This window comes from Nuphar pumila, chromosome 4, assembly GCF_984573655.1.
Source record: "Nuphar pumila chromosome 4, dmNupPumi1.hap1.1, whole genome shotgun sequence".
Taxonomy (NCBI): Eukaryota; Viridiplantae; Streptophyta; class Magnoliopsida; order Nymphaeales; family Nymphaeaceae; genus Nuphar; species Nuphar pumila.
Window position 1 is genome coordinate 18,703,136 of NC_143252.1, and position 27,676 is coordinate 18,730,811.

At 38.2% G+C, this 27,676-nt stretch overlaps 1 protein-coding gene across 3 annotated transcripts in view; it reads left to right on the plus strand.

Annotated features, from left to right (window-relative positions):
* The first annotated feature begins 1,492 nt into the window (after positions 1–1,492).
* LOC149839555 (V-type proton ATPase subunit a1-like) overlaps positions 1,493–27,676 on the plus strand; it is a 148,640-nt gene continuing 122,456 nt past the window's right edge. For 2 of the 3 annotated variants that reach the window (XR_016431331.1, XR_016431332.1), the window contains exons 1-2: positions 1,511–1,819; positions 4,895–4,939. Coding sequence is in view for 1 of the 3 variants with exons in the window: in XM_090002628.1 (XP_089858754.1) it covers positions 1,520–1,819; positions 4,895–4,939 (345 nt within the window). In the remaining 2 variants the exon portion in view is untranslated. Of the gene's footprint in view, positions 1,820–4,894; positions 4,940–27,676 lie in introns of all 3 variants that reach the window. The other variant, XM_090002628.1, reaches the window with a different exon arrangement.

The window sequence follows — 27,676 nt, forward strand, 5'->3', positions numbered from 1 at the left end:
TACATCCCCCAAAATGTCGAAAACAGATAAAGAACAATAAACCAGTTAGATGAAATGGTTCATATCGATGACTACACGACCTAACCACCAAAACGAGAGAGAGAGAGAGAGAGAGAGAGAGAGAGAGCTTAATGCCAGACATGGTTGTGAGTGACGTCGAAGGCACTTTGAGTTGCAACAATGTAGGGGCAAGAGCTTGAGTTGTCTTAGTGTAGAACGATGGGGGGAGGGGAGAAGAAAGTCAAGGCGGGATTTGTCCTAAATAGAAATGTCAGACCCCATTAGGTGCGACAAATTTGCTCAGGCCTTATTTGGATTTGAATGTCCCAAATTTCATGAAACAGTTTTGTTCTATATGTGCTTGAACAACAGGGACTCACATGATTTCAGGACAACGCAGTTCCCAGGTGGAATTTGTCTTGCAAATCGAATGCACCCTTAAAATCCAATGGCTATGAAAAATGAGCACTGATAATGCCAAAATATCAAATTCGGTCGGGTAAGAGCTCAACTCAGTCTTGTTGGTTTGACCAAACGAGCCAACTCCCCAACACAAATAGGGGTCTTTTAGTTAAATGAGTTGTGAGCTCCACAGCCTAAGCATCAAACACTAAAAAGCATTAGGGTGCATTTGAATCAAGGACAGTGTCGGGCAGGATATCACATCCTGTCCTGTACTGTCTGCGGACTTGCTGTCCATGCGTCATTAAAGAACACACATATATATATATATATATATATATATATTATTTTGCTCAGCGTCCGCGCGTCCTGTGTTAGCATGGGCGTGTGTGGGCCTGTGCTCAGTGCATCCCGTGCGGATGCGGATTCAAACACCTCCTAAATGACTAATCACATCTACATCCATGTGGCTAATGAACAATGTTCATAGTCTTGAGGCATTTCTGGTTTTTGATGTGTCTCGTGTCCTTGTTCTAGGATTGGATCTTTATTCATGTGAACGGTGTTCAGATTCGTGTCATGACACTTCAGTAATCAGTAGAGTAGGCCAAGGATATAAAATCATACTACACCAATTTATACGTGACACATTGGAAAGCATTAATATTTATAACTATGACAATAATTAAGGTTCAAGTTTTTTTTATGCTTTATGAGTAAATTATTATTTTTTACTTAAATTTACCATGACTAGCAATGACGATCGATCCAAACAGCACTTCCTGTATCCAACAATTACAAACACAAACTAACGCTGTCTTTTTCTTTGTCCATCGAGTTCTTTTTTTTTTTGTTGAAGATTATCTGTCCTTCGACTTTCGATTCATTCGGTGCCCAAAGCGACAACTGCAACCAAGCATCCAGAGACGCAAGTAGAACGTCCAAGTTCAAGAAATTTATCACGTTTCATTATCTTAAAAACTCGGATCCCCGATCCAGCAACAACGTAGAGACCCTTTTCCGTCTATGACCATAGCCAGAAAGTATATTTTCGTAACTTGGCAACAGCGTTTTTAACAAACGTGTCGCGTATGGTGAAGCAGTGGGGGAAAAGAAAATGCGTTTTCCCACAAGGGTCAGCGGAATCTTCGAGTCCCACAGATGGCAGTTGCTTAAAAACTTAAAAAGCAGCCTTCCTTCCAGCGAGCCTGGGCAGGGAGGGAGAGAAACGAGATCTGAGGGAAGGGAAGAATTCCTTTTCCCCACGGGGGTTGAGGAAGGGAGACAGAGGGATCTGCCGGCGATGGATCTGCTGAGGTCGGAGCAGATGTGTTCGGTACAGCTGATCATACCCGTCGAGTCCGCCCACGGCGCCATCACCTACTTGGGCGACCTCGGCCTCCTCCAGTTCCGAGACGTCAGTCCCCTCCAAAACCAATCCCTCTCTACTCCATCCATCGTTTATTCGCGTCTTTTAGTTCTTTCTCTAACCGCAAAATCTGCGGGTTTTAGCCGAATTTTCATTGATAATTGGGGTTTTACTTTGAGAATTTGGGTCTTGTTTGAGTGAGTTCTTTTGATAATTGGGGCTTCAAATTGAGATCGTGGGCCTTGTTTGTGTGGGTTTTTCATGATAATTGGAGTTTCAGTTCGGGATATTGGTCCTTGTCTGTGTGAGTTTTTCATGATAATTGGAGATTTAGTATGACATTTTGGGTGTTGTTTGTGTGAGTTTTCTTGATAATTGGACTTGTGGCTTGGGATCTGGGGTCTTGTTTGCGTGTGTGAGCATCCCTGGCGTTAAATTGTGAATTGCATTGGAATTGAAATGCTAGTTTCGTTCTTTTGTTTCCTGTGATTACTGTTGCATCTTTTTTATTTTATTTATTTATTAAGAGAAGTTCATGATTGTTGGTGATTTAGTTGTCGGTGTGATTTAGTTCGCGTTTGGGGATGTTTTGGAGAAATTTTGGAAGTTCCGGGAAATCTTGTGCAATTCGGGGTTTGGTTTGTCGGTGGGCCAGATCTGGAATGGAGTTTCTGTTGCTGTTTCAGTATGGCGTCACATGTCCCATAAGGGGCTGTGATCAAGAACAGGGGAAGTTCTGTTGATTGGCGTGCCTTCGGTTTCTTTGCTACTTGACTTGCTCTCTCTCTCTCTCTCAATTTATTCTTTGTTGGAGAAAAACTTTAAAGTTCTTAAATTATTCATTTTTATTATTTTATTTTTGTGTTGTCCTTTGTCATCCGAAGGAACTTTCAGCAGGATATGTAGAACAACTTCTAGGAGGGGTACTGTTTTTCTTGTTTATACTGGAGAGAGAATCTTTTACTATGTAAACAATTACTGATTAATGTTAGTACCAAGTTAACAATTTTTCATATTCATTCAATTCGTATACGCTGTGTGATTGTTGCATGATTTCAGAACATAAAAATAGCAATGCTGTTGGGATTTTGCTCTTTTTGCTGATAAAGTAGATGGTAGCATGTGATGGAACTTTTGAATCCTTGGTCATGGTTTCATTCCAGATTGTTCTTCAACAGATTCTAGATAAACATGCATGAAAAGATTTCTGCTTTTCATGTCTTCCTTATTCCCCTAAAATGGTACAAGACAATGTTGGAGAATGCAAAATATGTAAAGGATAATGATGAACTAGCAGATGTTGCTAAACCAACTCTAGTGAGTTAATTAATTGAAAACTTAAGTATGCCTTTTCAAGTTTTTGTAGGACCAATGTCTAAGTAGTGAGGGCTGCTCATGGTGGTGGCTACAGTAGTAGTAGCTCTTGATCATGTCTGGTTCATTCATGGCTATTTGCTAGAGATGCAAGTTGAGCATGTTTAATTTCATCGTAAGAAGTAAAGGGAGTGAAAATGGAATCTAAAATCATCAATTGGCAAAGAAATAGAAATAATTGTGACTCAGATTTCTTCTTGTCGACTACCAGCTACCATTTTCTTTTTTATTCTTTTGCCCTTATGAAGGCAAGCTTCTCACTGTGTACGAGTGAGCTGTCGATGGTGGAGAAGGGCTGTATTGGCATGTTGATTAAGAGGTGAATATTAACAACTGGATTAAGCGGCAGAAAGTATTGATTGATGTGAACAAATATTAAGGCTACCCCATGAGTGACATAGATCTGTGTATTAAGCTTTATGTTAGACATTGATTTCTGTGTATGAAGGGCTAATTGTGTTATTCATTTAATGGTGAAGACAAATCCCGGTAACTTATTTGTGTTACTTTGTGATCTTGAGCCTTGGCCTTGTTGTCAGTGTCCACTTTCCTCTTTATAAGTTGCCATTGGTACTATTTCATTCAGTATTTTTTTCCCAAAAGGATCTTGAATCTTGATTCACGATTTCACTTTAAGGAATTGACATATTTGACAATTGCGTACGATTGTACATGCTGTTAAATTTTATATCTGTGTTTCATATCAATGTCCTCCGTCCCTTTTGCATTGCATGGTAGTGGAAGTATCAGTTTTCTCAATGGATGATGTATATCCCCTGTGTTTTTTTTAACATCATGTTTTTCAAATTGACTTATCATGTTTGATTGGTAGGTGCTAATGTATGCATAAATGTGAACTTGCAGCAAGTTTAAGATCAGTAGCACTATCTTCTTCTCTCAGTTGTCATGATCTTTTGAAAATTTATAAATTCTTTTTTTTTCTGGGTTTTTTCTCTTGTTCTCCATGCATCCACCTTTGATTCACCAGGTGCAAATTCATACCATATTTCTGTGGCAGATGAAGACTGCTGTATGGACACGGCATCCTGTTGAACATACATGAGGATTCTCATTTCATTTGATAAAATTCCACAGATTGCTGATAGGATGTTTGTAACTCTTTATGTATTTCCCAATGTTCCCATTGAGTTTGGTTACTAAATTTGTTTAAATCAAGATATTTTTGGAGTTGAAGTTCCATCCAAGATTTTGGGGTAATTGGGGTTCCACTTACTTCACTTTGTCAAAGTCTTGAAATACGCAACTTCCTTTGTGTTAGGTGAAGTCAACCACACTGAGGTCCATTTCTATCCAAAAGTAGATTCAGTTAACCCTAATCAAGTTCATTTTTATCTATATTATATATATAAATACATAAATGCACACAAATACACGTAGTGTTAACTTAAAACTGTTAAAAATTATATATATCCTCCCCGCAGCCTGCACCCAAGGTTTTTTAAAGTGCCGCATCGCTGCATCTGCACTCGTACCCGCACCCACATCCGCACCTATGTGACATAGCTTGAAATTCCTTTTGGGAGATACATTGATCTACTTGATTCTGCAAGCACATTATTCTTCATGGTGCTGAATTTATAATAATGAAATCTTACACGTATACTTGTCCCTTTGTTCTTCGTAGTGCCTTTGCCTTCTGATAAAAATTTTCTATATTGAAAACAGAATGTCTAGAATTTTAATCTGGATTTGCTTTAATAGAGTTTCACTTGTTTTTTTTTTTGGCAGTTGAATGCAGAAAAAAGTCCTTTTCAAAGAACATTTGTTAATCAGGTATGCATTAGGTTGTAAGTGATTTATATTGAATGATGAATACTGAGTGTAGTTATTATTGACTGATGACGTTGGGTGTGGTTAAGGTTGTATGTTTAGTTTTTTTTTGACAACATTATCTATGTTTAATCTTGTTCAAATTCCAACATTCAATTGAATTACAGTCCATAGAATTCAAAATTATATAATGACTTGAATTTTAGAATATATAAATTTATTTAACATTTAAAATTTTCATATATTACATTCTACCCCTCTAAAAAAAGTTTCATTCTCGAAATTTGTTATACAACAATTATTCGAATAATTCAGGGTACTTTTCTCTCATACTATATTTAGATTCCCATGTGCATCCCTCAGTTCCTTAATGTTGTCATTTCAATTTAACAAGATGAATGGTCTTCGTTCTTCGCACTTGATCCTTTCTATCCATGATTTCTATAGGTTTCTTTTCTATAATCATATCTTCTCGAATGTCTATGTCCTTATATAGAATGATGTGCCACAGATCATGAGCATATTTTCGTAAAACAAGCAAAGACCTTCTGTAACGCCCCAAAATTTTAAACTTGCGAACCTTTTAGAAAACAGGTAAGAGACTAGAAAAAATCTCTTTTCTTTCAGAGTTTGTTTATGAAATCAACGGAAGACTATTCTTTTGCTGAATTTAAAAAGGCAAGTTGACAACTTTGGGCACGTTAGCTAAAAGAACAAAAAGTACAAAATTCGGATATCCAAAGAAAAACCTGTGACAAAACCCAAAAACTTCCAGGATGCGAGCTAAGCGCAGGAAAAACTAAATCTTGAAGCTATCTTTCCATCGCCCGTGGTGTACCTAATCATCACCTGTACCCATAGAATCAGTTAGTTTCGCGAAAAACTAGTTGGTGCAAAAGAGACTACAAAAAACTGAATTAAGTACATTTAATTCATCATGCTAAACAGTTTAAAGCAGATCAACAGTTAAACATGTAAGCAGTGCACTGTCAAACACAACATGACGATTCATTTGATCGTAAGTTGTGAACTACCACACAACAAGCTTGTTTTTGTTTCTAGAATAGGGTCTCTGCATTTAATCATTATCAAGTCATCGTTTGTCGCTCTCACTATTTCTAACAAACTCTTTGTCCTGAACAACCTTAATTTATTCCCATCTCTCAAGGGCTTACGCGGCCAACTGTCACCTGTTATGACTCACTTAAGGCGTCATACTTTTTCAGAAAAACCTACCCTTCCATAAAATGTCCAAAACATGATCATGGTCATGATCTAAAATCAAATAAAGATCTGATTCTCACATCTGAGTCCTGCATGAAATCATGCTATAACAGAACGCCAAATCTATAAATTCATAATTGACTATCAATATCAATCTCAGAAGATTATCACAGCTCACTATAACTTTTTATGGTAATCAAAATTCACAAGATCCACGTCGGATCGCTTGGTCCGAGAAATGTACGACCTCACAAGTAATTACCGCCCTAGATGGTATACCTGGTCTTGGACCATACACTTCCTCACAGGAGTTCACCGTCTTTGCGACTACTCGCTCTTGGACAATGTACATCCTCACAGAGAATCTACCACTCTAGTCGGTTACCAGATCTTGATCATACATACCCTCACAGATAATTCTTTGGAGATCAGGTCCTCAACAGATACCATAGTCAGTGATACATACATCAATACAATCGATTGCTCCGAACAATTGACCGCTCTTGAGGTTAGTAGCCACAAATATGGGCACACACATGTATATCAACAATATGCTTCGTATCACTTCACATGGTAAAACAAATCATAAGATCACGCATTCCTCCAATAAGGTTCCATGAACCATGAACATTTATCGCATGCTTTCAACATTTCTTATCACGTGACATTTCAATCACATCATACAGAAGCATATAATACTACGCATCATATCATTGCCACCAGGAACATTGCATTCCTCAATTAGGACCTCAAAGCATGCATAAACAAAGCATGAGTTCTGTACACATGAGAACACGCAGATTACATAATATGAATCAACTAAACATCAACATATGTAACTCCTACGTAGTTAAGTAAATTTACATAGAATTCAAGTTATATGTGCAAATATTCAATTCATTGCATCATCATATGCATTCACAATTCTCATATCAAGGCACATCACATTCGACCTTTCTAGCGTGTAACCCACAGACATATCTTCAAGCCATTTCAATCAAATTCAAGATACTTATCAATCATGTTATACAGGTATGCTATATTCACTTAGGCAATCATAACGTAATTCTCTGCAATAAAACTATATAGGCGTGATGTATTATTCACTTAAATAGTCTAAACTAATCATTTGTCGGTGCGACATGTCATCCACCTATATGCTAACATAAGCATCATAATCATAAGAATCTCGGAGACACCAAAGTCATACGTAATTTCTTCGATAAGCTTTTACTTAACAAAAAATACGTATCCAAAACACACAAAAGTCTTATGACCCATCAACCAGTATGAACAGACTTATGTTTCGATATTACTAGCCTGCGGGTACGCGCAGACAAATCGTAGAAACAACTGAGACTAGTTCGGGCGTCTGTTATTCTATGTATTTTCAATAACCCGAATAGCTAGTTGAGTCTGCTCCTAAGGGGACGCTTTAGCCGAGAGAGGATTCCCCAAAGGTAGGTACTGAGCAACGGATACATCCAACTTCTGCAGAAGTCCATGGGATCTACCACCTATGATAATGTCTGGTAGTCTCTTTCCCTAACTCCAATGACTGGGGAGGCTGGATCTTTGCCCGTAGGGTGGTTATTAACCTGTCCATTAGAGTTTTGTACCGCTCTGTTCTCTCCCTTGACAGATTAAAAGAAGCGAATGCGTGCGTTAGGTGTTGCTTAACTAACGACCCATTCTATGCTGTGATCTTTAAACCACTCGAGTATCTTGCCTGTGAAGGCGAATAGTCACAATTTAATGTGATTACAGCATTGTGCATTTAGCACTATTCGAGGTCGCACGACCGTCTCATCCGATCATCGCAGTACTAGCGTGTAGTGTACGATTACAAGTACTCTATGATGAAAGGGGTATATTTCCTTAATAGGAGTTTCAACAAAAGTGTTTCACAAAGATGTAATGTTTCTGAAGCTCTGCTTTTGACATTCTTTATCTTTTGAAACCGCTAACAGCTTGTACTAACATCTGGCATGTGATTTTCTCGAATCTCATCCGCTATCGTGGTATCTACATGCCTCGCATGACTCGATACTGGCATCGATGAACGGGATACGGGTTTCTCAACAAAACTCACACTAAAAAGTTCGCTCAAGCCTCAATAGGAGCCTCAACAAAAGTGTTTCACAAAGATGTAATGTTTCTGAAGCTCTGCTTTTGACATTCTTTATCTTTTGAAATCGCTAACAGCTTGTACCAACATCTGGCATGTGATTTTCTCGAATCTCATCCGCTATCGTGGTATCTACATGCCTCACATGACTCGATACTGGCCTCGATGAACGAGATACGAGTTTCTCAACAGAACCCACACTAAAAAGTTCGCTCAAGCCTCAATTCGGGGTTACCCGAGATATACCGAATAGACGAACAAAACCAACCAAAATACATTCTTCCAAATACCTCGATTTCGGCAGCCTTTGATGCTTTTGCGCAGCTCCCTAAATTCTCAAGTCAACTTTAAAGGACTGCTCGCTCGAAAAGCCAGGATCCCTGCTAGGGATCCCTTTTCTTAGACGATGATGTATCGTTAAGCTCCCGACTCAACTCTTGTCGCAAGAGGGAGAGCGGTAAATGCCCCTTGCATCCTCTACGAGGATGTCTTTTATAGAACAAGCAATGAGCGAAAACCTGAGCGTCATCTGCAATGGCAAGACAGTAACAAAACATTTGCAAAAGCAAGAGCCTGAGCGCAAAGCGCTACGGCAAAGGAAAGACATGACAATAGTAAAGGACAAGGATCGCGAAACCGCGTTCTTAAGTTAAATGCGTACTCGTATAAATATATATATGCATATATATTTATTTAATTATCCTTTTTAGTTAATTGAACTCAATTCAATTGTCATAGTCCTCCGTGCAATCTTCCTCTACCTCGGAGAGTTGCGAGATTGCTGGCGTCTGCATGTGTAAGTGATTGACGGCTTGGGTCGCGGGGCGCGAGCTGGATCTGTCGTTCGAGCTGTAAAAGTGACATTTTTAGCAAGCTTACACCAAAAATAGTAAGGACAGAGGCACTCTCGCTGTCCTGACGTGAAAGAGGCAGAGGCAGGAGCAATATGCCTCTGCGAACCTGCTTTAAGTATAAGAAGCAGGGGTAGGGGCAGCGTGCCCTCAGCGAACCTGCTTTACGAGCAAGAAACAGGGGTAGGGACTGCGAGCCCCTACTGACCTGCTGTCAGCGAGAAACAAGGAGGCAAGGGGCTGCACCCCTGCCTAAAGAAGACAATGAGGGAGGCTTCGCCCTGCCTGCCGAAAGAGCAAAGAGGAAGGAGCGAGGCCCTTGCCCGCAAGCCACTAAGGGGGAGGCAGGGGCTTCGCCCCCGCCTGCCGAACACGCAAACAGGCAGGGGGCGAAGCCCCTGCCTGACACCATAAAAGATGGAGCAGGGAGGGGGCTCGACCCCTCCCCTGACCAAAAGAGGGAGGAAGGAGGTCTCGGTCCCTTCCCAATGAAACACAAAAGCAGGGAGGGGGTCAACCCCTTCCTTGCGCAACAGACAAGCAGTGAGACGGCGACGGGGCTTGCCCCCTGCCGTCATTCCCGAACTCAGGGAGGTGACAGGGGCTCGACCCTTGCCAACTTACCGAGAACCAGAAGAAAGGAGGTGGCCGGGGTTCGGCCCCTGCCGACCTGCCTGAACAAGAGGCAGGCAGGGGGCCCTGCCACCTTGCCGACCAAGGCACAAGGGCCATCCGGGAGCCCTCTGCCAGAAAGGAGGCAACGCAGGCGGCAGCCCTGTCGCCTGTCGAAAAGGACAGTGGGCGGCAGGGGCTTGGCCCCTGCCGGCATGCCGACCCGACGTAGGCGGCAACCCTGCCGCCTGCCGAAAAAAGAAGGGCGAAGAAGATGAAGACAAATGAGGAGGGGGAAAAGGGAGGCAGGAGGTCAGCGACCTCGTGTCGGCGTCTCCAACAAGAAAACAACGAGAGAGGGAGTTACCTCGGAAGACGACAACAATGGGAGAGTCCAGGGACGGCTCAGGAGATGGCAGCGACAGCGGGACCTCATTCGATGGGAGAAAAGGGGCGAAGGAAGGGGCTGCTATCGGGGTCACCAGCGTCAGGCTCCGACGAGCAGAGGGAGCTCCGACTTCAGGGGCTCCTCTGCGGAACCGAAGAGGCACGAGGGAGAGGGTAACAGGGTCGTCGAGGGTTGCTCAGAGAACCGATCGTCAGGTGGCCTCCGACAAGCAGTGGGTGACCGAGACAGGGGGTTGGCTGAGGCCATCGACGCACGAGGTTGGACGGGAGGTCTCGTCGCCAGGACTCGCGACCACATCAGCGTCAGGCGACTGAAGAAGGGGGGAAGTCGTCGGTGGCCGTTACTCGACAGACGCGAGGAGAGGGGGGTCGAGTAGAGAGGCGTCGCCGATGAGGTCGCAGAGGGGAGGCTCGAGCTGGTTGCCGACGCCAGAGTCTTTCGATGAGTCGAGAGATCGCAGCAGGGAGAGGGAAGGAACAACGGGAAGGGGAGACTGTCGCCGGCGAGGGTGGGCTCCGGTGGTGCTATCGCCGGTGGCTGTGCTTGCCGACGACGGTGGGTCGAGGAAAGCGACGAGAAGGAGAGAGAGAGAGAGAGAGAGAGAGAGAGAGAGAGAGAGAGAGAGAGAGAGAGAGAGAGAGAGAGAGAGAGAGAGAGAGAGAGAGAGAGAGAGAGAGAGAGAGGGGAAAATGGGGTTTTTTCTTTGAAACCCCTGCCTCACTGTCTTTAGAAGGCATGAGGGAGGCGATGCCTCCATTGGGTCCGGGTCGGGTCCGCCCCGAATCCAAGTTAATTTTTTTCCAGGTTTTACATCTTCCTCCTCACACAGATTGATATGAAAATATGCCTTGTTAATACAACATATAATTATGATCTTTTATGCATGATTGTTTTCTAAAGCATGTATTTTCCTGTTCAAACACTTTATGCAAATCTGTTGAAAGACCTGTAACAATTGAGTTACTCAAATTATATTTTAACATTTCAAATTACTTGTAATTGGTATCTACTTACCAGGATGTCACAAGTCTGACCCCGTCTTATGGGAGAAATATAGGTTCAAGTATAGGACACCTTGCACAATAGAGGATGTTGTACAGGATCGGCATCAAGGATCAAAACTTGCAGGATCCAGCGCAAATCTTAGGATTTTGTTTTAATCCTAAGTGTTTATTAAACTGGACTTTTTTGTAACTGACTTTATATATATATAATATGCATGATTTTGATTTTTCATACTCTGATTTGTACTCAACATTGATTCAAGTATGTAACCCACCTGAATTTTTTAATCTAAGTTTAAAAAGATTTCTGTTGTTCATTTATAATTTTTTTTAAATTATTATGTATTTTTCAAGAGATTAAAATCTCATAGTGTTACACCAACAAAAAAATACAATCCAAATAATCAAATGGAAGCTGTTTATACAGGAACCACGACCACAAATACTACTCATTAACAAAACCAACAATCCAAAACTACAGATCCAGACAGCAAACATGAGATGGATCAACGCCAAAGCATCTAATAAAAAATTAAAGGAGTGGAACATGAAGAAAAGATAAAATTGCAAATTAAACAAAAAAGATACAAAACATTGTAAACCAATAAAGTAAGATTATGTCATGCTTCGAACCATCATAAACGAGCTATGACAGCATTTGCCTGTTCAGAAGACCAACAACAAAATCACCGACTCTTCCAAACAAACAAAACCATAATGAAGAATGATTCCAAAAGACAATCAAATAGAGGCCCTTAACTGTTGCTATATTGTTTGTTGTCACTTGCAATCTATGTCACAGGGATTCGGCTAGCAGGGTGCCGCACCCGCGTCGACGCGACTCGACGCGGGTGCGGTCAACCCGATCTTGGGTGCGTTGACCGCACCCAGGGTCATTTCGGTCCATTTTTGTTTGGATTTTTTTTTTTAAAATTTTCCCTACGAAATGGGCTGCAGAATTAAAAAAAAAATTTCTGGACAGATGCTTGCTGCTGCTGCTCTTGTTTTATAAAGGGGCACTTGTGTCCACAACATCTGTCGAGCTTTGTTGGCATCCCATGCTATTCCTGCCTCCAAACAATTAATTCACAGCGTTGGAAAACATACTGTTAACTTGGAAATGATGATCCATCTTCCTCAAAAATTAAAACCAAAATTCAAGAGCCTTTTGAAGTGCTTCAACCAACCAAATCCTTTTTCGTCAAGGATTTTCTCTCTCCGTAATAAATGATAATGGTGGTGGTAGAGCCTTGGTGGCTATTAGTATTCACTTTTCTCCTGACGAGATGGATGCTCTAAGCCGTAGCCTTGTGTAGACCTCTCTTTTCCACATGTCAAATCCAATAAATTTCTTTTGGCTGTCATCTGTGTTCTACTGTATATAAAATGAAATTTGAAGAACCCTAGGCAGTGGCGCCGTAGGCCTCGTGAAGACTCTCCAACAAACCACGTCAAACCTTTCGCTTATATTTTTTTCGTGAAGACCAGGGAGTTTCAGACATGATTGAATCATGATAGTCAGCAGAACGCAACAGGCTGGGTCGATCAGATTGCCATCCTTTCGGTTCATCAATTTTGTCCCGTTGAGCTAAAGTACACAACAAGCAGAACGTGGGTAACAAGTCTTCAAACAAACACACCAGCAAAAAAAACTGAACCCCGACCCGCGCCGGAGGAACCCCCGACCCCCTTCTATATATATATATTTACATTTTTGCCCCTGCCGCACCCCCACACCCGGGTTTTTTGGAAGTGCCGAATCCCCGCACCCACACCCGCACCCATGTGACATAGCTTGCAATCTTTCTTTATTCCTTGTTATCAATATTTACTTTTTCTTTTTAGATTTTTAAAATGGAAAACATGCTTCCATTAAAAAGATTAAAACAAAAGGAAAGAAATAAAATTGTGACAATGAACCATCCCCTTTTTATACATCACATAAGGAAGTACAAAGAAAGAAAAACAAAGATCCTGTGCTCCAGTCCAAACGACAAAATTTATTTTTTATATTATTTAATTTAGGCAGCTGTAGCCAAGGGGCATGTTAGCAGGTATTTTAGGATAAGTGGAATGCCATATGTCTGTCAATGCTAGGACAAACTCATTATATAAAAAAAGATGGCCTTTAGATAGCTAATACATTGAATATGACCTATGGTAAAGCTGGTTGGGATGCATGGAGGTTTCATGTTCAATTCTTTTGGCCTCCTACCATATCAGATAAGAGGCTTGATAATAACATCTTTTTACTGTATTCGAGACAGCTTGATTTAGAACAAGGGAGCTCAAATAATTGAGCCTGAGCTCATGTCACCAGTATGCTTGAGGTAGAATATGACACAAAAGGAGAAGGTTGAAGGAAGCTAGGGATGCACCAAGGAATGAATGTCCCAATCACTTGGCATTTAGGATCCTCCAACTATTTATGATAGTTGATGGTTAGGTTTCTCTGGGAAAATACCAGGAGTACGCCTGGATTCGTATCACTTTTACAAGCTTGTCATAGTGCACAATTACAATAAACCACACATGTAAACACATAATTTACAAACACATGCAATGTCTAACAACCCCCTTCAAGCTGGGCATGGGTAAGGACCATGAACAACTTCTTCAACTGCCAATGTTGATCAACAGAAAGTTTTTCAGTAAATAAATCAGCTACTTGATCTTCCTTAAATATCAGTTTAGTCTCTAGCTCATGATTTTTCACCTTCTTCGAGCAAAGTAGAGGACACTTGTTTTCTTAATACAAAACACCTTCTTCGAGCTATTGGTTGTCCAAGAGTTGTAAGGTGGTGCCTTAACAACAAGATTCAGTAGTGGTGGTAGCAATGACTTGTTTTCTGCTTTTGTGATGGATGTAACAACTGTCCTTTGTTTCTTACTGCTCCATGACACTAGTGTTGACCAAAATATCTGCAATAACCTGAGGTAGATCTTTGTGTGGTTGGACCTCCAACCTAATCAGCATCTGAGTGTGCAAGAATTTGTATTCGTCTGATAAATGGAGTCTTTGTCACATTATATGCAAACTCATTATTGCAGTTTCCCTTAATAAATTTAAGTCTTCTTTGTACTGCCTCAAGATAATTAGTTCTAGAATCATGCATGAATTGCGAGTGGTTTAGTAAAAGATAATTACTGCAAGGATCCCACAACGTTTCTTTACTTCTCAGGTGTAATTAACAAGGTATCTTCATCCTCAACTAATTGTTTATTCATTGCAGCCGCTGTTGAGATAGACTTATCCGATTTTTGAAGCAAATCTAAAGCACACTTATGTTGTAAAATAACTGGGCAATCAATCCCATAGTTCATCTCAATTCTAAGAAAAATATCATAATGTACCTAGCTCCATTTGAGACTTCTGATTTAGCATTTTTTTGACTTCTTAGGAGAGCTCCCTATAATGACCATATCATCCATGTAGAGAAGTATGAGGGTCATATGTGATTTACCACAACAAATAAAAAGAAAATGATTGACTTTGCTTTTCACAAATCCATAAGCGCATATAGTATAGTGAAAGCTATCAAACTATGCTCAGGATACTTGTTTAAGCCCATATATTGCCTTCTTTGGTTGGCATACTTTGTGTAAGGAATTTTCTTCACCATACCTTAGCAGTTGTTTCATGTATACTTTTTCATGTAGATTTTCGTAGAGAAATGCGTTCTTCACATCTAACTGTTCCATTCTCCATTTAAAATGGATTGGTAGGGAAAAAATGACCCTGATGACACATATTTTTATGACAGGACTAAATGTCTCATTGTGATTCAATCCATATGCTTGTGTGAACTCTGTTGCAACAAGATGAACTTTATATCTTTCAATACTTTCATTTGACTTACACTTTATTTCTTAGATCCACTTCAACCATTATATTTTTGTCAAAAGGACAGTCCACAATTTCCCATGTTCAGCATCTATGAAGTGCCTCAATTTCCTAATTCATGGCTGAAATGAAATGGGGATCTTCGAAACACGAGCTTTGATTAACAAGAGCAAGTGTCAAGAATGACACTAAAGCATAACCCTTAAAAAGGGTATAACTGGAAACAAAATAAAAATAAAAATGTATTCTTTATTGATATGAAAAACCAATTGCTTAAGAAGCATTGGAGTAAAATACAAGAGGGGCTGCACCCCTTTATATACACAGCTGAAAGAGGACTCAATAGAGCTGTTGGGCACAGTCCAACAGCTCTATTAAGAGCTGTTGGACTGTGTCAGTCCAACAGCTCTATTGCTAGTCAAGTCTGGACAGGACTTGACTAGCAACAGTCATTCTAGTTCAAACTGAACTAGATGACATAAAGACAAAAAATAAAAATAAAGGAAAAAAAATACAGAAAAGAAAGAAATTAAAAATGTATTTATATATATATATAATAATATAATATTATTATATATACATATATGTACAGTTTTACATTTTAACACTCCCCCTCAAACTTACGGTACAATGAGCGAAAGTTTGTCTAAGAGAAAGTGAAATCGGGGAGCAGCGAGAGGCTTTGTAAAGAGGTCTGCTAACTGATATTCTGAAGTGACATATGGCAGATCAATTATCCCGTGTAGATATTCCTCTCTGACGTAGTGACAATCCATTTCGATGTGTTTGGTGCGTTCGTGGAATGTTCTGTTACTGGCAATGTAGATCGCACTTTTGTTGTCACAACACATTTGTGAAGCCTTTGTTGCTTCAACTCCCATGTCCGCAAGCAGTCGTCGGAGCCAAACTACTTCCATGGTCGTGGTTGCCATGACTCTATATTCAGCTTCGGTGGATGAGAGAGATACCTTATGCTGCTTTTTACACCTCCACGAGATTAATGATTCCCCTAAAAAGACACAAAAGCCAGTGGTTGAGTGTCTGTTATTGGGATCACCTCCCCAATCAGCATCAGTATATGCAATTAAATCAAGAGAAGAGGAGGAAGATAAGAAAAGTCCTCGTGAAAGAGAGGACTTGATGTATCTGATAATACGCATGACTGCTCCCATATGAACAGAAGTAGGAGCATGTTGAAATTGACTTGCTGTATGAACAACATGTGCTATATCTGGTCTGGTAATGGATAGATAGGAAAGTGCCCCGACAAGCTGTCTGTAAGGAGTAGGGTCTGCAAGAAGTTCTCCATCATCAATCTTCATTTTAACATTAACAACTTCTGGAGTGTCAACTTTCTTATCATCAGTAATACCAGACCTGAAAACAATATCAAAAGCAAATTTAGTCTGAGATAATAAATATCCTCTAGGAGAATAAGCAACTTCAATGCCTAAAAAATATCTCAACAAGCCCAAATCAGTCATTTCAAAATGAGATTTAAGAAGTGTTTTGATTGTTTCAACTCCCTGTTTATCGCTTCCGGTGATGATCATATCATCCACATAGAGAAGAAGCACAATGATCCCTGCATCAGAATTTTTAATAAACAAAGCAGTGTCAGTTAAACAGAATTGAAAACCAATATCAATCATAACACGACTAAACCTATCATACCAAGCTTTTGGTGCTTGTTTAAGTCCATAAAGAGTTTTTTCTAAGCGAAGGACTTTACCCTTAGGAATACTTAGACCAGGAGGGGGTTCCATATATACTTCTTCAACTAGCTTTCCATTTAAAAAAGCATTTTTGACATCCATTTGAAAAATAGACCATTTTTTGATAGAAGCTAAGGCAATTAAGGTTCGGACAGTAGTCATACGAGCCACCGGAGCAAAGGTTTCTTCATAATCAATCCCATATTCTTGGGCATAACCTTTGGCTACTAAACGGGCTTTATATTTTTCAAGAGTACCATCACTCTTGGTTTTAATTTTATAAACCCATCGACATCCTATAGTTTTCTTCCCTGGAGGAAGATCTTGAATATTCCATGTAGAAGCCTTTTCAAGTGCATCTAATTCAACTTTCATGGCTTCTATCCATTTGATATCATTTTTTGCTTGAAAATATGTGGATGGTTCTTCATATGAGTGAATTAATGCAATAACTACCCTATATGTGGGTGAGAAAGACTCGTATGATACAAACTTTTCTGTAGGCCTCGAGATTCCGGATGATTGTCTAGTTGGAATGCTAGAATATTTCTCAAGTGCACATGGAGTATTAGACTCTTGTCGCCTGGAATATTGAATACTAGTATCTCTATGAACTTCTTCATTTTCAACATTAAGATCAATAATTCTTGGATCATCATCAAAGTTACAATCAAGGTCATATTCATCAGATGTTGATGTTAGATCTAGCAAAAAGGAGTACTCAGTGACGTCTTTTAATTTTCTAAAATCAAAGAAGCTCTCCTTTTCAAGAAAGGAAACATTTCTAGACACATATAGTTTATTATTTTTGAAGTCAAAACATCTATAACCTTTCTGGTTTTCAGCATATCCTAAAAAGGCACAGGGAATCGCACGAGGGGAAAGTTTATCATTTTTGTCAGTAAATATGAAACATTTGCACCCAAATATTCTTAATCTAGAGTAGTCTGGAGAAATGTTCATAAGTTTTTCAATGGGAGTGATATTTTGTAACGAAGAAGATGGCATCCTATTAATGAGATAGGTGGCAGTTAAGGCAGCTTCTGCCCAAAAGTCTTTAGGGACTTGATTTGATATTAATAAAGTTCTAGTGGTTTCTATAATATGGCGATGTTTTCGTTCTGCCAGTCCATTTTGTTGAGGTGTATAAGGACAAGATCTTTGATGTGTGATGCCATGCAATTTAAGATAATTTTGAAAATCTGTGGATAAAAACTCTCCCCCTGAATCTGTGCGAAAAATAGTAATATCATTTTGAAATTTGTTTTTAACCATATTATGAAAAGTTTGAAAGTATGAAAATACTTCAGACTTATGTTTGAGAAAGTACATCCACGTATGTCGGGAGAAATCATCGACAAAAATAACATAGTAAACAAACCCTCCTTTAGAAATTACTGGTGCAGGACCCCAAACATCCGAGTGTATTAATTCAAGTGGTCTTGAAGAGAAAAAGGTTCTGTTCTGAAATGGTAATCTTTTCATTTTGCCGAGAATACAATCTTTACAATCAAATGATTCAGAGTTACAAAATTTCCTTAGATTTGGAAAATGTTGGATTTTGGCTATATGTGGGTGACCAAGTCTCTTATGCCACAGTTCCAACTCTATTTTTTGAATATTATAACAAAAAGCTTTCTTCGGCATTTCCAAAAAATCCATGTAATAGAGTCCTCCTTCTCTATGGCCTTCCCCAATCAGCTTGCCTGACTGGCGATCCTGTACCCAACAACCATGAGAAGAAAAAGAAATATTACACCCATAATCAGAAATTTGAGATGCAGATAAAAGATTTAAATTTAATTTGGGAACATGTCTAATTTCTGGAATAAAAAATTTTTTTGTTTTATAAATTTTTTCAAAATCTCCTATTCCTTCTATTTCAAGAGAAGTCCCATCAGCAGTAAAGACCTTTGACACACTTGTTTTATTTTTAACACATTTGGATAGACTTTGATTATTTGGGGTCATATGAAAAGATGCACCAGAGTCAAGAAGCCAAGAAATTTTACCTAAATCAGAAAAAGATGAGGCTGCTGCGCCGGTTGAAGCTTCAGATGAGGAAGAGGCACCTTTGATGAGAGGCTGAAGGATCTCCATTAGTTGGGCCAGGGAAACTGGTGCATCCTGATCTTTAGGCTCCGATCCAGCAATTGCAGCTCTTTTTTCTCTCAGCTCCTTAAGTTTGGGACATTGTGGCCTGTAGTGTCCTGGTTCATGACAGTGATGACAAATAACTTTCTTCTTATCATAGTCACCATTTTGTCGGTTAAAGTGAGGAGGCCTATATGATCGAACATGATTCCCTGGTCTAGACACCGCTAAAACGGAATCATCTTCAATTTTTAAAGAACCTTTCCTGAGACGATTTTCTTCCATTGTTAACTCTTCAATAGTTTCAACAATAGAAGGAATTTTTCCCCGGTGAAGTAGGGCCGATTTAGTGGTTTCAAATTCCGGCCTTAATCCAGTGATAAACTGGTAAAAATGTTCAACATCGAGTTGTTTCTGACGAAGCTCGATGTCTTCGGCACAATGCCACTTTGGTTCTAAAAGGGAAAGTTCTTCCCAAAGTTCGGACAACCCATTGTAATATTCACGAATAGTTTTGTCTCCTTGTGTCATCATTCGAACTTTTTCTTGGAGGTTGCACACGTGTGCAATATCTTTAAGGGAATACATATTCTTAAGGTATTCCCATGCCTTATCGGCATGATCAAATTTGGCAAGACTTGAACATTTTTTAATGTCAACGCTATTGATAAGCCATGACATTATCTTCGCATGAGATATTCTCCATTCTTTCCATTTCTTCTCGTATGAGGCAATAGCCTTGATTTTCTCTTCTTCCAATAGAGGGACGTCTTTATCTCCCTCCTTTTTAGTAAGAGATAGCTTAGGTTCCGAATCGGAACCATCCACAATCCCCCATAAGCCTTTTCCCCATATATGGTGCTTCATGATTGAAGCCCATGTTACATAGTTCGTATCGCTTAGTTTCATAGGCATGATGGTGACTTTATCATTGTCATCCATCGATTACAAGGAGAGAAAGAATAGGGATAGAAGAGAAACAAGAAGGAAAATGAGAAAGAAAGAAAAAAAAACAATACAACAAGATGTGAAATCTTCTCCAATGAAGTGATAAAACACTTCTCTTCAAGTGGCGAACACTTTTGCAAACGGGCACGGAAACCGAGGCAGCTTTTCCTCAAGATTTAGTACTTCCGCGGCTCTGATACCATGAAATGAAATGGGGATCTTCGAAACACGAGCTTTGATTAACAAGAGCAAGTGTCAAGAATGACACTAAAGCATAACCCTTAAAAAGGGTATAACTGGAAACAAAATAAAAATAAAAAGTATTCTTTATTGATATGAAAAACCAATTGCTTAAGAAGCATTGGAGTAAAATACAAGAGGGGCTGCACCCCTTTATATACACAGCTGAAAGAGGACTCAATAGAGCTGTTGGGCACAGTCCAACAACTCTATTAAGAGCAGTCCAACAGCTCTATTGCTAGTCAAGTCTGGACAGGACTTGACTCGCAACAGTCATTCTAGTTCAAACTGAACTAGATGACATAAAGACAAAAAATAAAAATAAAGGAAAAAAAATACAGAAAAGAAAGAAATTAAAAATGTATTTATATATATATATAATAATATAATATTATTATATATACATATATGTACAGTTTTACATTTTAACAATGGCTTCTATCCATCTTAGATCTTTAGCTTCAATATAAGATGTTGGCTCAAGACGTTGTTGAGAGCCGCCATGAATACTTGAAACTCATCTGAGATTCTGAAGCCATTTCATAACTAACAAATATGCTGATTGGATGTTTAATTCTGGCTGAATGACACAAAGGCTATTATGCTTTTGGTCCAAATCTGATATCCAAAATGATTTAAATGGGTTAGATTCAAAAAAGGATCTTTTGGTGTAGATTCAAGACCCAAAATGATGCAATTCAATGCAGATTTAACATCTAGAATGACCCAAATGGATTGGATCTCGATCTTAATAGTTAAAAGTGCTGGGGGGTTGGGGGACCTAAAGACCCATAAAAAATATAATTATTTAAAATAAAAAATAAAAGGCTAAAACTTAAATGTTTTAAAATACACAAGGAAAACATGATTATAATGTTTTAAAAAGTATTAAACAACAAATATAAAATATCAACCTTGGTGCTCCTCCACCTAGGCACCTAGGCACGCTTGCACCTAGGTCACCTAGGTGGAATTTTAACTACAAATATCTGGGCAAGGACCTTTTTGTGCAAATCTAGGATCCAAAGTGATTCAAATGGATTTGATCTGGATAAAGACCTTTCAGTGCAAATTTGGTACCCAAAGTGATTCAATATTCTCTTTTCAGATAACTCGAATGACAACTTGAGAAGTGATATCCAAAAGGCTGATGATGTCACCTTGCGCATGTAAACAGGGTTATCCTTGGTTCAGACCAGACACCAGATCTAGTTAAGATTTGGAGCAGGCGAAGAAAAGGAAGAAAGAGGGAGGAAAAGGGAAGAAAAATGAATGAATGAAAGAAAGAAGAAAGAGAATAAATGAGGGTAGTCTGATGAATCTGGTCCAGATCTGTCATAGAGTTAGAGTGCTTACAGGTCTGAGTCAGATCTGAAAGCTGTTTGATAATGGTCCAGGTCTATAACATATTTGGATTGGTACAGGGTTGAGTCAGATCTGATAACTGTTTGATAAATCTGGTCCAGATCTGTCACAGATTTGGACCAGTTACAGGTCTAGTTCAGATCTGACTCAGATCTGATGGAGGATCAGGTCTGAAGAAGAAGAAGAAGAAGAAGAACTACCAGATCTGATTTAATCATGTATGGAAGAAGAGAAGGGGAAAGTTGAAGGCAGCTATGGACGCACCAAGAAACAAATGGCCATATCACTTGGCCTTTAGGATCCTTCTACTATTCACAATCTTTGATGGTTAGGGGTTCTCTGGCAAATACCAGGAACACCCCTGTATATGTAAGACTTTTACAAGCTTGTCATAATGCATAATTACAATAAACCACACCTGCAAACAATAATTTATAGACATGTGCAATGTCTAACAGGGCCAAGCTTGAAAATCCATCCCTAGTAGAATATTTTTTTCAGCCCACTTGGCTTTATTGGAGCCAAACATGAAGATGTATTTAGTTATGACTTGCTGTATTGAATAATTCATTGTTGAATTTTGTGTTTCTTGTACCAAGTGTTCCGCCTTCTTATCAAATCATCTATTAAACTAATCTAGTCTGCTAGCATCAAGATTTCTTTCTTTCTTGTAGGATCCAGTGGGTGGATTCCTTTATCTGAGATGCTTCCATTTCTAACTCGCTCCCTGGCAACAAGAAGTTGTTTATAACAACTGGGAACTCTTTTTTAACAGCAAAACAAGGGGACTTTTGATTGCATGGACGGCAGCGTCATGGGTTGCTACTGGTCGTGCCCCACACATCCAACACAAATGGCAGACACACGAGATGCCTGAAACACATCGTCCCACATGTCTAGCGAGACACATTTTAGGTAGGGCTGGTAAGTGGGCTGAATGAACTGAGCTTGAAGTGTTCAAGCTTGGCTCATTGTTATGGTGAGCTAAGCCGAGTTTGAGTGCATGATAAGCTCGAGTTAAACGAGTCGAGTTCGAGCTGGCTTGTTTATAGAAAAAATACATTGTTTTAGAGTTGAGAGAAATAAGATTATAAAAAATACATGTAAAATATGTATAAAATATATGTCTTATTACCTAACGAGCTTCTACAAGTCGAGCCGAGCCGAGTACCTATTGTTCATATTCAGCTTGCCAAGCCTGTTCTACGGGTTTGAACTATTGAGGACATAGATATCCAATAGGTTGGACTGTTTTTTTTTGACTTTCTTAATGTTCAGATAGCTTATACACTAAGGGGATAAGTTTGTCTTTTCCCCAATTTTGTACTTATAACCCTTGTCTTGATAAAAGAAAGGGTTGATAGACTCTAGAAAACCTTTTGCTCTTTCATTTCTTCTTTTTTTCCTCCCTTCTCTTCTCCTCTCCTTTTCTTTATATCATCCTACGAACTAACCATCTTGCAGCCTTCCACGCCATTAAAAGGAGAAGGCTAGTTATGTTGGTATCTAAGCACCTTCGTTCCACCACCGGTTGACACCTGCTAAGGATGTAACATCTGGCCTGCAACATGGGATTCTGCAGTTGGGTTAAGGCACTTCCACCAATTTAGCATTTTAGAGGATTTGTCATGTATCAATAATAGATGGAACTTTACCTCTATGCAAAAGACGCGATTTAGTTGATTCAAATTTCGGCCTCAATCCATTCACAAATTGCTAAAAGTGTTTAACATCGATTTGCCTTTGACGAAGCTATCGATTTGCCTTTGACAAAACTCAGTATCTTCAGGAGAGTGCCACTTTGGTTCAAGCAGAGCCAACTCTTCCCAAAGTTCGGATAACTCGTTATAATATTTTCTAATACTTTTGTTGCCTTGAGTCACAATTTGAACTTTGTCTTGAAGATTGCGCACATGTGCAATATCCTTAAGGGAATACATGTTTTTGAGGTTCAATAATGATTGCTGTAAGGAAACGACTTTGAATACATGTCTTGAAGATTGCTGTAAGGAAACGGCTTTGAATACATTAGGTTCAATAATGAACCAATACACATGCACATGAAGTGCGAATATACCCACTAAAGGGGAAAACACAAGCACATAATGTGCTAACACATAAACCCACAAAAGGGACAAAAATGCCTATAAGACATAAGTTAATATTATTGAAGAGAAGGGTGTAACACCCATTACAATGGAGCAAGAGCTCCTCAAGAAGTGAAAAAATACAAAGGGGAAAGCCCCTATTTATGCACAAAGAAGAGAGGAAAAGGAGAGGCCAAAAGGGGCTCCCCATAGAGACGTTGGGAGCCCCCAACGGTCACATTTGTGACCGTTGGAGGCCCCAACGACTCTATGTGGGGCCCCCATTTGCGTGAAATAAAAAACAAAAAAACAAAAAATAAAAATGTGAACTAATTCTAAAAAATAAATAGTTGTTTTCTAAAAACAACTATATAGCAAATGCAAAACGACAGAAATATCCCTATCGGGTATTGCACACATATATGTATATATTTATTTATATATATATATACATATATGTGTAAGAGTACACATATTTTAACACTCCCCTCAAACTTTGCGGGGAAAAAACCCGAAAGTTTGGAAAAACAAAAGAAAGTCTTGAAAAGAAGTCCAATGCTTCAAAAGTCTTCAAGGGAAATCTTCATCTTTATGACATCTCAACAATTGCTTTCAAATGTAAGTCTTCAAAAAATGTCTTTATTGGCGATCATCCTCATAGTACCTTCATTGATTGAATCCATGATGTATCTAAGGCACCACATCTTAATGATCTTGTAGAGAAAAAACAAACCAAGAGAAGACTCAAAGTATACAAGACAAATAAAATATTCTAACCCAAGAATTGCAACAATAATATATTGAAAAGCAAGAGTGGTTTTAAACAAGATAGTAACAGTTTTTCAAAACATTAGATAAGAGGCAACATTTCTTAAGGATGACAGTAAATCATGATTTTACCAAGATGAAATATGTCTATTAAGAGACATTTCAAACAAATTCCAAAAAAGGATATCTAAGTGAAAGATCATAACAGGATAATTAAAAAAAAACTACTTAATCATTTCAATACTATGAAAAAGTCTTCGAGAAAAGCAATGTATAATGTCTTCAAAGAGACAATGTATATGAAGGGCACCAACTTCCACAAATCGTTTTGCATAAGGGTCCAATAAGTACTCAAAGGAATTTATCAATACTTGGAAGTAAGAAGTGTGTGAACGGGGAACACTCACAAGTGCAGAAAGACACAAAATTATGAAATTTGTATTTAAAATTAAAAAATTTCATGTATTACAAATATCTTTAAGAACCCAATGTTCACATAATAACTAGTGGCTCCCTAAAAGGGACATACGAACGAAAAAAGTTTTGACACACAAATCAATAATAAGGAGGCATTTTGACACAAGATGATCTAATGATTTCTTTCATATCTTAGAGAAAAGAAATTCTAAACAATTGTCACATGTGATCTTGCTAAAAAATGTCCTCCCAAGAGTCATTACACATTGAGTAGAAATCTTTACACATTGAGGAAATTCATACTCAAATATTTGCAAATACAAAAACTCATTAGGTGGCTGAAAAATCAAAAGGCACTTAATATATAGGTTAAATGCCAAAAAAATTAAATTGGTTTCCAAATATGCATATCAATGATATGATTCACTAGAATATCTTAAAACACAAGTTATGAATGAAAATTTTCAAATTTCAACAATAGTTCATCCACTACAAGCAACTACCTCATTAGTGCTCCAAAACCCATAAATCAAGTGTATAAGCTACTAGATCAAGAACATAAATATAATGCCATTAAAGGCCAAAGACACACACAAAGGTGTGTAAAAGAACCTCTTGTCTACATGTAATAATACTTGAAATGAGTGCATCAACGACAAGAACAAGAGAATACATGCCAACATGGACCAAAAACATCTCTTGTCAACGTAAAAATACACTCAAGATCAAGTATATTCATCTACTAGAACAAGAGTATCAAGCCAACCATGGGCTAAAACACAATACATCTCTTGTCTACATAAAATGACACTTGAATGAGTGAAAGAAGCCAACCATGGGCATACATCTCAGCGACTAGAACAAGGACACAAATGCCAACTTTGACAAAAATTACACACCATGGTGTGAATCAACGTGCCTTGTCTACATATAATAACACTCAAGACAAGTGTGTTCAGCTACTGGACCAAGAGAACAAAGTCAACAAAGGGCTACCAACACACAAAGGTGTAATAAAAATCTTGTCTACATATGATGACACTTAGATAAGAGGTATAAGAGGAGAAGACTGTTGAGGCAATAAAACTTGTAATGACAAACATATAAATAAAACCTTGGACAATATTTTGAAAATAGATACGTGCACATACGCACAACAAGAACACTTGAAACACTTGTGCACAAAAAGCACAAAACACGAACTCACAAATGTGCAAATGCACTCATAAGATTCATAAGCAACAAAAGGTTGAGCAATAGTCCCAAAACCCTTGAATTTAATATACCTTAAAACATTTAAGGTCCTTAAACACCATATATGCATCACATTTATGTATAGATAAGAGCATCCTTAAGATCAATGACCAAAAGAAAACGAGTGACATACTCATAATTAGAGATCATATAACAAATCATTTTAGAATCCCAAGGTGCCCATAACTCACCTCAACAACCATTTATAATATGGCAAGTAGACAATCTAAAATGACATAACACAAGGTGCCCATAACTCACCTCAATAAACATCTCTAATATAACAATAAAGCCATAAAAAAAGGATTGATGCATCATATAACTTATGATGGATAGAAGATAAATGCCATAAAAAGGCAATAAACTCTTTGGAAAATCATTTTCCAAATATGTGATTTTACAAAGAGGGCCGATTCAATGGTCCAACATAATTAATCACAACAATATGCCTTATAACAATAATTTTGCATAAACACGAAATTATGTTCAATCATGATCATTATAAAAAAGACTTAATAAACACAACATGAAATATATAAGCAATGTTATGTGTGAGAACGGATTTGGAATAATCCAAGAATCAAATCAAGCCTTTATAAATTGCAATTATATGCATACCAAAATGTAGAATAACAATAATCTTAAATGAGCAAATTTAAGACAACATGTAACAAGGTATTGCGGAAGCACTCATAACGATAAAAGAAACAATCTCACAAGTCCATTAAGGGACAAAAAACAAGCCCTAAAGAAGGCAATATAAACATCTCTTTATTGAAAAAAGAGTACCATGTGAAAATGTCTATGAAGAGACAATACACATACAAGCATAAATACTTTATAAAAGAAGTGCACAAAGATACTCTCACAACACTTGAACAAAATACGCAAAAAGCGTAAAAAGTAGCAAACATGCACTAGTGCATGTATTTCATAAAAAGAGCAAATGCTTGAGTCTCTCAAGCTTTCATGGTAATATTTAAGAAGTCTCATAAAAACCAATATTGTTATTTAAAAAGAAGCTTATAGCAATCATGAAATCTTCTCTAAGAGTATATACTCATAAGAAGATTCACAAGGATCAAAAGGCCTCTCAAAGAGAGATCCAACACAAAAAAAAAAACAAATCCCCAAATGAGGGTACATACGAAAGGAAGAGGGAAAACTTTATTAAAGTGGAGAAAATCCCAAAAAGAATAATAGGATTGCGTTATGGCATAAATCTATAAACAAAAATTCATAATATTATATCACTTAATAAATTATAACCAACTCCTAATGTAATAAGTATGCAACATTAATGAAAACCATAAATTTTATAATAAAGCATATTCTTGAAATTGAATTGAAGAATGTAAAGAGAATAACCATATTTTATGAGATCATTTTTTTAAAACTTAATTCAACCGTTATTATAAAATGCCTTCTTAATCAAACTTTGCTCGTATAAAAAAGAACTCATTAGGTAGGAAAATAAAACATCATTTTTCAAAGACACATGATATTATGAAAAGCCTCATATAGGACATTTTAGAGGGTAAACACATACCTTTAATATGAAATAATTATGATGAGAGTATGTGAGCAATGCTACGTATCTCACAAACATTTTACTTCTAACATAACTTTCTTTAAAAAACTTATTTTTCAAGAAAAGACATACGAAAGAGAATAATATAAAAAGTTCAATGAAATGTTAAGAATCCAAACTCATAATGACAAGGAAAACACATATGCAAAAACATATCTAATTCTTTATAATGCACAATACTTAAAGAAA